Source organism: Vicugna pacos, chromosome 15 (genome assembly GCF_048564905.1).
Source record: "Vicugna pacos chromosome 15, VicPac4, whole genome shotgun sequence".
NCBI lineage: Eukaryota > Metazoa > Chordata > Mammalia > Artiodactyla > Camelidae > Vicugna > Vicugna pacos.
In genome coordinates, this window is record NC_133001.1 from 8,958,215 (window position 1) to 8,967,468 (window position 9,254).

The 9,254-nt window shown below is 38.9% G+C and overlaps 1 protein-coding gene across 1 annotated transcript; it reads left to right on the forward strand.

The window, feature by feature from the left end:
* Positions 1-534: 534 nt before the first annotated feature.
* On the forward strand, positions 535-8,523 carry SNRPG (small nuclear ribonucleoprotein polypeptide G). Its single transcript, XM_006201557.4, has 4 exons — positions 535-669; positions 3,478-3,500; positions 4,147-4,271; positions 8,389-8,523. Exons 1-4 carry the CDS (start codon positions 638-640, stop codon positions 8,437-8,439), a joined length of 231 nt encoding a protein of 76 aa, XP_006201619.1. The 5' UTR covers positions 535-637; the 3' UTR covers positions 8,440-8,523.
* Positions 8,524-9,254: the final 731 nt, after the last annotated feature.

A 9,254-nucleotide genomic window follows, 5' to 3' on the forward strand; every position in this document is an offset into this window, starting at 1 on the left:
GATCACGGATCACCATAGCAAATATAACGATGAAATCGTTTGAAATACTGTGAGAATTACCAAAATGTGACACAGAGGCATGAAGTGAACAAATGCTGTTGAGGAAGAAAAAAATGGCATGAGAGATTTGCTGGACTCAGTTGCGACAAATCTTAAATTTGTTTTTAAAAAAAAAAAAAAAGCAATCTCCACAAAGCGCAATAAAGGAAAGCGCCATACACGGGAGGTATGCCCAAACATGCTGAACACATTTCAGGGGCCCCACTCCTCTAGAGCTTATTTTCATTCGGCACGTACGAAGAAGATAAACACTGCAACTCATAAAGACAAGGGTTTTCCAGCGTCCTTCAAAAGCTACAGGTAGGACCGGGGCACCTCACTTTCATAGAAGAACGGAATGAAGGAGCACTTCTGGAGGCCCCACCCCTCCGATCTGACGACGCGACCGGAAGCTTGGGGCTGATCGACAAGCGCCCGCTTTCCCTAAGTATCGCGAGGTAAAACGTGAAAGCAGCCGACAATCAACTGGCTGGCGGGATCAGTGACGTCAGACGCGAAACGCCGGGCCTACAGCTAGAGCGTGAGGTGCTGCACGGGTTCTGTTTGGAGGCATCTTTGAGCTGTCCGAGTGGTCATCATGAGCAAAGCTCACCCTCCCGAGTTGAAGAAGTAAGTGTGTGTGAGGGCCGCGCCCTCGTGGCCGCTTCTTGCTGTGTCTCGTGTTCCTCAGATGCCCCGCCATTTCCTGAGAGTGCGCCTGGCGTGCGTATTCCGGTGCGCGGCCGCGGCGATCCGGGCCGGAGTCCCGCGCTTCGGGGCCTGAAACCCGCGCGGGAGTCGTATGTCGGCTGGGGGGTCGTGGTTACCAAAGGCAGCAAGGCGCCTCGGTCCAGCCGACTTGCCTCCCAGGCGGGACCTCGCGGCCCCACGTCTCCCCCACTCTCTCCCTCCTTACTTGAAGATCTTGAGTGCCATCCTTTGTAGCATCATGTTCTAGATGCTGGATAGTAAGTCTATAAGGAACTAAGGAGATGGGTGGGATGGAAGCGTTTGTTAGTATATGAGGAATCAAAAGCCGCCTTAGTCTTAAAGGATGTGGTTGTTCCTTTGAGTTTTAACTTAGAAATCCCATTTCTTTTTCTTGCGTGCTTGTACTTAGGTTAAGCTTGAATGTCATATGATACGTTGCTCTGTTAACAGAAGTTTGTAAGAAATTCATTTTTTCTAATTAGAGAAGGCCAGAGGGTTGGGATTGGGGGCGGGGCGGGGGAGGGATACCCAGTAAAATCAACTCGAAGTAGTGTATTCCTACTTTAGATATGACCCAATTTACAGTTTTGGCGTCCTCAGACACTCTTGACTGAACTTAGCATGTTCCATGTTTCCTAAGTAACTTCTCCATCATGCTTATTCTATGTAATGCTGGAATTCTGCATGTAGTAGTTGGATAGCACAAAGGATGCAAAATTGATCCAGGAATCAATTTGTGAGGCAGCCATCTCGTCTGCCTTGTTTATAGTTCATTTATTATTAGCCTCATAAAAAGTTAAACTTAAGGAAAGGTTCATATTTAATAATTTTGCATTTAAATGCACATTTGTATTAAAGCCATCTTTTGTGCAAAAACTCCGTGTATATTTTAATTGGGTCTGTTAAAGATTTAATTATTAAATTATAAGCCTAACATTAAGAAAAATAGGAATTGTTGAGAAAACGCTTATCTAAGTTATTCTTTTATTGGTGAGCTGGTAAAATCTTGTAAGTTTTGTGTGAATTCATCAGGAACTGGTGCAATGGTAATTATTTTGTAACAAAAGGACCATAAGGTTTCCCTTTTGATTCTTAAGACATTATTTGAGAATTTCAAAAGATGAAACTAGTTTTAATTCCTCTCTTCTTGTCTCTAGATTTCATGAATTGCATAATTCTGTCAGGGTTGCCTCCAAAATGACTTAAATTTTTTCTTCTGTTAGTTTCTCATAAATATCTTCTTTTACACTTTTATACCCTCCTACTTTAGCATAGCTGAGTGGTTCTTAACTGCAGGATAGGGAGTCTGGTTCTACCAGGATCTAGTAGGCAGAGGCCAGGGTTGCTGCTAAACGTTCTGCAGTGCACTGGACATCACTCAGCAACAGAATTATCTGGCCCCAAATGTCAGTTATGCCAAGGTTGAGATATCCTGGCCTAACCAAATTCTTCTTCCCACTCTTAAAAACTGCTGCCAGAGTAGTTGTCTTTTTTTTCTTTTTTTTACTTTTACTGAGATATAATTGACATACAGCACTGTAGAAGTTTAAGGTGTATAGCATAATGATTTGTCTTACATACAACACAGTAGTCTTAAGAACGGCTGACCGCCGCAGTAACTTATCACTGTCTACATAATAAAGTCCAGACTTCCTTCTTCAAGCTTCTCTACCTGAAATCCAAGCACCAAGTATTACACACACTTATTTGAATACCATGTTCTCCAGCCAGATGGAACCATTTGATTTTGCTCAAACTTTTTCACTGCTGTGTGACTTTGAAAATTTTACTTAACGTTTCTCAACCTCAGTTCCCCATTATTAAATGGTGGTAATAGTAATACATAACTTACAAAAGCTGTCATAAGGATTAAATAAGCTCATATGTGTTATATTTGTGTGTTTTATATAACATATCCTATTAAAATAGATTGTTTTATATATCATACTATATATTTTTACTTGTAAAAACCTATCTTGCACCCTCTGTCTGGCTCCATGTCTTAACTTTGAATTCTCCCATGTTATACATGAAAATTGAATGAAGTTTCATATTTTCTAGCCTCTAAACTGGAAGAGGTAAAAACTGGTTTGACTTGCATGCCTTCGTATTCTCATACTACCCTGCGGAGATGGAATTTCCTTCCTTAATTCAAATTACTTCAAACTTCAAAAAATGCATTTATTTTGCTAATGTATACATATGTGTTGAAGAATATCCTGAACACTTACTATTCATGCTCAGTATTACACTAAGTATTGTCTCAAATATAAAGTCATACCTGTTGGGCTGGGTATGGTTTGATTACCTTCTGGTTTCTTCACAACTTTGGTTCTGAAAATAACCAAAATAAAACCAAATTTTTGTTTTTCTGTTATGGTTGTAAAATCTTGTCATTGAAAATTAGGTCAATATTGAACAAGAATGTTTCTGTAATTCACATCAGTATAAAGATTGAACTTAATGTACATTAATATATATATTCTAACTCCATCCCATTTTCTTTATCTTGCCCCTTCCCAAATTACATTGCTCAGTGTAAGTTCTAACTGAGGTAGCCCATCACTCTCATCCTTTACAGCAGTACAAGGTTTTTATACTTTTAAATTGTATTATTCCTATTGTATACATTGTAGCACATTATGTTTATTATACCTACTTTTGTGCTTACTTACGCTTAAATTTTTTTAATTAGTTACCTAATCTTTACCCCTTTTGCTTTTTCAGATTTATGGACAAGAAGTTATCATGTAAGTTTTTTGGATTTTTTTTAATTATCCAATTGCTGTTTACATGTGCCTTAGCAGTCTATGTTTGGAGCAACTTTAAAAATTCAAAGCCCACAGAACCTCTAAAATTTACATGCATTAATTAAGCGGGTTTATCAAAATCCTAACTTGACAATTTCATTTACTTAATTTCTTATATTTAGTAGGTTTCACAGTACTTCAGACCTTTCATTATTATTTCAAATAAGCCCTGTCTCCCTTTGACAGAATTAACAGGATTTTCTGTTTTATGATACTTGAAAACTTAACTAAGATTCTGACCCACCCAATACTCAATAGGGGTTAAGACCATGCCTTAGAGGCAAGCAGCCTTCACTTTGAATTCCAGCTCTGCCACACAGTAACTGTATAATCTTGAACCAGTTACTTAAAAGCTCTATACCTCAATTCCCTCATAAAAAGTTAAGATAACTCTACTTTAGAGGAGTCTTATAAGTTTAATGTGGAAGTAAATGCAAAATGTTGAGCTCAGTGCTTGGCATATAGTAAGAATTGTACATCTCAAATACCTGGATTTTATCTCAGCTAAACTTTAATCAGGTCAATTAACCATTCACCTTACAGTTAATGGTCAGTTTTATTAAAATTTCTTTTTCCCTTTGTATAGTGAAATTAAATGGTGGCAGACATGTCCAAGGAATACTGCGAGGATTTGACCCCTTTATGAATCTTGTGATAGATGAATGTGTGGAGATGGCAACTAGTGGGCAACAGAACAACATTGGAATGGTGGTAAGTAAAGATAGATGATCTTAGAGATCTCGTTTTTCTTTTTGAAGCAAGTATTAGCTTTCCTTCTATCAAACTCTTGAATTGAATTGAAGTTAGGCAAATTACATGCAGGATTAGACATTCCATCTCCCTTTTAGTTTAACATGTGGCGGTCATTCAACTGTTACCTATAGGTTAGAGCTGAATCTTACACAGAATCCAGTGAGGTCATTGGGCTTGAAATAGCTGTTGGAAATCATTTTTGAGCTTTATTCTATAATAGAGGCCTCTACTCAGTCCTTCATTAGAGCAATAGTTCTCAATCTTAGTTGCATTTTAGAATCAGATTAGTCTGGGGTGCAGCATAGTTTTTTAAAGTTCCCCAGATGATTCTAATGTAAGACAGAGATTAACCATGGATCCAGAGCATTTACAGGCAATGAGGGCTTTTTTTAAAAAGCAAACAAAAACTATGCCTAGACTCTACTTCAAAGCAATTGAAACTATCTCTAAGATTTTTTTTGTTAAAAGATCTTGGGTAATTTTAATGTATAGAAAGGATTAAGGGCTACTTATCAAACTTTAATATGCTTATGAATTCTCCTAGAAGATCTTGTTAAAATGTAGATCCTAATTCAATAGGTGTGGGATAGAACCTGCAATTTTGCATTTCTCACAAGTGCTCGTTTGATGAAAATTTGCCAGTCCACAGATCACACTTTTTGAGTTTAATTGTGTATGCAATTACCCTAGATTTCCTGGTTTATCACACTCAAATATGAAAGTAATCAAGGTAAAAGTTGCCAGGGATACTCACAATGACAGCTATTCACATGGAAGGAAACAAATACTGAGTTCCTAATTATAGGAGCAAACATTTCTGCATTCATTAGGTGGTAGTGGTATGACTACAGAAAAGAGTTTTTGATGTTTGTCCCCAAAACCCAGGCTTTGTTTTTGGTTTTTGTTTTTTTATTTAAGTACAGTCAGTTACAATGTGTCGATTTCTGGTGTACAGCAGAATGTCCCACTTATGCATATACATACATATACTCCCAAAACCTAGGCTTTGAATTCCACTCTTTGCCCAGCACAGGACAGTAAGTGGTAAGTCTGAGTTTCTTGGGCAAGGTGAATCAAAAAAGACAGCTGTAGCAAATCATTGAGCACATACACCTCTAAGAGGTGGTAAGAGTTCCTAATTATTAGCCGTGATTTTGCCTCCCTTTTTAAAATTTGAACAGTAGAGGGGTGTAATTTTTCTTAAATCACCCCTGCCAAGGTTTGTGTTATTGTTTATTTCAATGTGTTTCCATTACTTCATTTTGAAAAAGCAAGTCAGTGATCAGGGTCAGAAAAACAGCCTAGAGTCTCCAGGTCTGAGACTCCCCACCTGCAACCACACATTTCATGTAAATTGGCCTCTTCAGGTATAGTCTCCTTGAGCTTCTGTTGAAGATGAATAAAATTGTGGGCAAATCATTAGCAATGGTTTCTTATAAAAACAATTTTTGAGTACCCCAAGATTTCTCTCTAGCCCTTCCTTTTACAAGTCAGGAAATCTTTGTTCTAAAAGAGGGTAGATTTGGTTCTTATCCCAAAAGATTGCTGAAAAAGGATTCAAGAAGGACTTGACATCTACAAGTCAGTTCTAATTTGGGAGGATAGCTTTTTAGAGAATTGGGTGACACTTCTTGAAAATTAATCAGAGAAAGAACTGAGCCTAGATCATGGATGTTTCTTGTAATTTTCCCCCTAAATTTTAAAGAGCTTAATTTTCTTTACACAGAAACTGGTTAAAAGCACTGCTATCCCATGTTGGTCGGATACTGAGCACCTGCTCGCTGTGTTGGGCCTTCTGCTATTCCATGTCTGATGCTTGCTGTGTAACAAAGTTTGCATTTAGTAGTGCTGATTCTTACAACCAAGTTAACACTTTGAAAATTAAGTAATAATTTATCATTTGTCTTTAATTTTTAAAAATATCTAAAGAAAATGCAGAATGGCTTTTCTGAGGAAAAGAAGGGAAACAAGTTACGGTTTTGTTTTTGTTTTTTGCAGGCTGCCTGGCTAAGGAGACAGTTACAGTGGCTTCATCTTTCCCTTGTCCAATTCAGTGACCCATTGAGGCCATTGAAATTACTTAATACGATTCAATTAAGAACACTATGAAGAATATGTGTGTTCTGAAAGGGAGGTAGTTTGTTTTGGGGGATCTATCAGGTAGATAATGGCCTAATGCTGTCTCAGCTAGCCTCTTCTGAGGCATCTCCAGAGCTGTCACCTGTCTTACTTCCTTAAGATTCCACTCCACTCCAAGGTTCCCTCAAGAATGTGGTTAAAATTGTGCATTTTATGATGCTACATATTTTAGAAGTTCTTCCTAGCTTTGTGCTCCTATTAGTCTATTTAGGTTTATATTCTCTGTCCTTTCAAGAGACTGAAAAAGCCTGAGCAACACTTTCCAAAAACTTAGTATTAAAGCACAGCAAAAGGAGCAGTGTGGAATTCTGGACCTGATAGTTCCAGTTTGATCTGGAGAACAGGGCCTTGAACACAATGGGAAAAGAGGGAGAGCGCTGCCCAGCAGAGGTGCTCACCCACCAGCCTTAATTCCAGTGAGTTACGGGAGAAGGCAAAGAAGCGTGTGATACCATCTTAGAAAGTGTTGATGGTGGTTTTATTTTATTTTTTAATGGTGGGAAAAGGAAAAAGCCTTCAGGGCTGAAAATCTTAGTTATCTGAAATAACTTCTCTCCACCACCCTCCACTTCTAGGCTAGTGTCAGAAATGGGCACATTTAGGAGGGAGCTAGGAAAGAAGGCTCATTTTTCGTGTTTTGATCAATGAGATGTGATGTTCATCATCTGTTGCAAATAAGCCAGGAATTTAAAACTGAGAACTAGGTAATCATGTTGTTTAGCCTTCTTCATTTCATCTCCTAACTTACAGGAAGCGTAAGAGTCTGTAGGTTCCTTCAGTCCCCATTACCATCTTCAGGGTACTTTACTCTTTTAATGAAGCTCTTTAATTCGTTGCCGCCTTCTCACTTCTCGTTGCTGTTTGTCACTGCCAGGCTCCAAGACACTTTCCGACCTGCAGCGTCCCTCTCCAGTCTGCCAGCCGCAGTGATCACATGCAAATTCATTTGTTTCCTTAGCGGACACTTGTGGAGCCTTGTGTGTGCCTGCCACTGCTTCAGGCACTGGGGGCGTTGTGCCAAGCAAGGTCCCTGCCCTCAGAGAAATGACAATAGTGTATGTAATAAGTAAATCAAGCAAGCAAGCAGAATGAGGGGAGAAGAGAACAAGTTACAGCTAATTTTACTCCACCTGCCTACAAGCATAGTTCCACTTTGAGTCTGCGGAATGCCTCCATTTCTAATAAATTGTTACATGTCCCCTCACCCCTTCTGTCCTTTGAGCTGTCCAGCTCCCTGAACTGATCTGTAATTGCATTATCTACAGTCCCCCAGGGGCTTCTTATTTTCACAGTCCCCTTCTGGTTTGACTTTTCTGCCCCTTCTTGAGCTCAGTTACCAGCCCTTTCACCTGTGCCCCCTTGAGTGCCCTTGCTTATCTTCCCCTAGGAATGGCTACTGTGTCAGACACTGTACCCCTAGGCCTTTTCTTCTCTTCCTCCCTCCAAGTTCCCACTCATTCTTTTATATGTGCTTTTGCCAAAACTGGTCATTCCCCCACCTGTGAAACTCACTGGCTCATTGGTTTCAGGATGCCCTCCAATCAGTGTAAGATTAGTGTTCAGTTGGGTACAAACTGTCTTTTTCCCACTTCCCTTCGTAACCTTTTACTGTATTCAAATTAGATTCTTTCTTTATCACTTTACTCTTTTTATCTCAGTTCTATTTAGAATTTCCTTTCTGTCAAAATTCTACCCAATTTTCAAGACCCAACTAAAATGTCATCTTCAAAAGGCCTACTTTTTTCAACTTCCATCCTAGTTTGTTCCCTAAATGATCTTAACACCCCTAAGTTGACATATGTTCTATTGTACCTATTTTTCTCATTAACTTTTGGATCCCTTAGGGGCAGGGATGGTCATGTTCATTTGAGTCCTGTAATTTGGGTGAAATGTTTTGCTAAATGAATTGTTTTTAAATTCATTTTCTTTTTCTTAGGTAATACGAGGAAACAGCATCATCATGTTAGAAGCCTTGGAACGAGTATGAACAATGGCTGTGTTCACCAGAGGAATCAACTGCTTCCACGTGTCCCCTCTCCACATTTTGCTACGATAAAAATTGGGTCGTGTACATTCTCCTATTGAACTTTTTTTTTTGTTAGATAAACTTTTGTGATAGTCAAAAGTGCCTTCTCAGATGTTTTGAACATAGAAAATATTAGCTCATGTTTTGACTTTTTTCTGTTATGACTGTTCCTGGTTGAGGCTGACTTGTTCAAAGGGTTTTGTGTATTAAAATAGAAGAGTCTTATTAAATGTGAAATATGACAAGGATGCCCTTTTCCCCTGTCTTTTACCACTGAACAGAGGTAAAGAAGCTGCAAACCGAGTGGGTTTCTTCTGGAACATTAACTGGAATTTTCAAAATTCTTGAAGTAACTTTGAGGTACTCTGACTTTCCAGGTACATCCACATTCCAAGTACAGTTGCAGTCAAACACTGGTTTGAACTGCACAGATCCAGTTGTATATAGGTTTTTTCCAGTAGTAAATACTACATTATTACACCATCCATGGTTCAGTTGCAGGTTCAGAACCTTGGATAGCACAACCACGTCCATAGAGTGCTGACTGTAAGTTACCTGCAGATTTTCAGCTGCGTGGAGGGTCAGCACCCCTAACTCCCATGCTGTTTAAGGGTCAACCATATAGCACAACAGAAGTAAAACACAGGAAATAATGATGTTTTATTTTGAACATAAGTGGGGAAAATTTTTGAATATAAGAGTAGAAATATATTTGAGAAAAACATTCCAGTGCATTGTGATTCTTTGTGGAATAGAGGATAGTGATAATGCTGCCT

Coding starts and splice junctions, on each gene's coding strand:
- SNRPG (XM_006201557.4), top strand. CDS start 638: ATGAGCAAAGCTCACCCTCCCGAGTTGAAGAA. Junction 3,501..4,146: donor TATGGACAAGAAGTTATCAT/GTAAGTTTTTTG, acceptor CCCTTTGTATAG/TGAAATTAAATGGTGGCAGA. Junction 4,272..8,388: donor AGAACAACATTGGAATGGTG/GTAAGTAAAGAT, acceptor TCTTTTTCTTAG/GTAATACGAGGAAACAGCAT.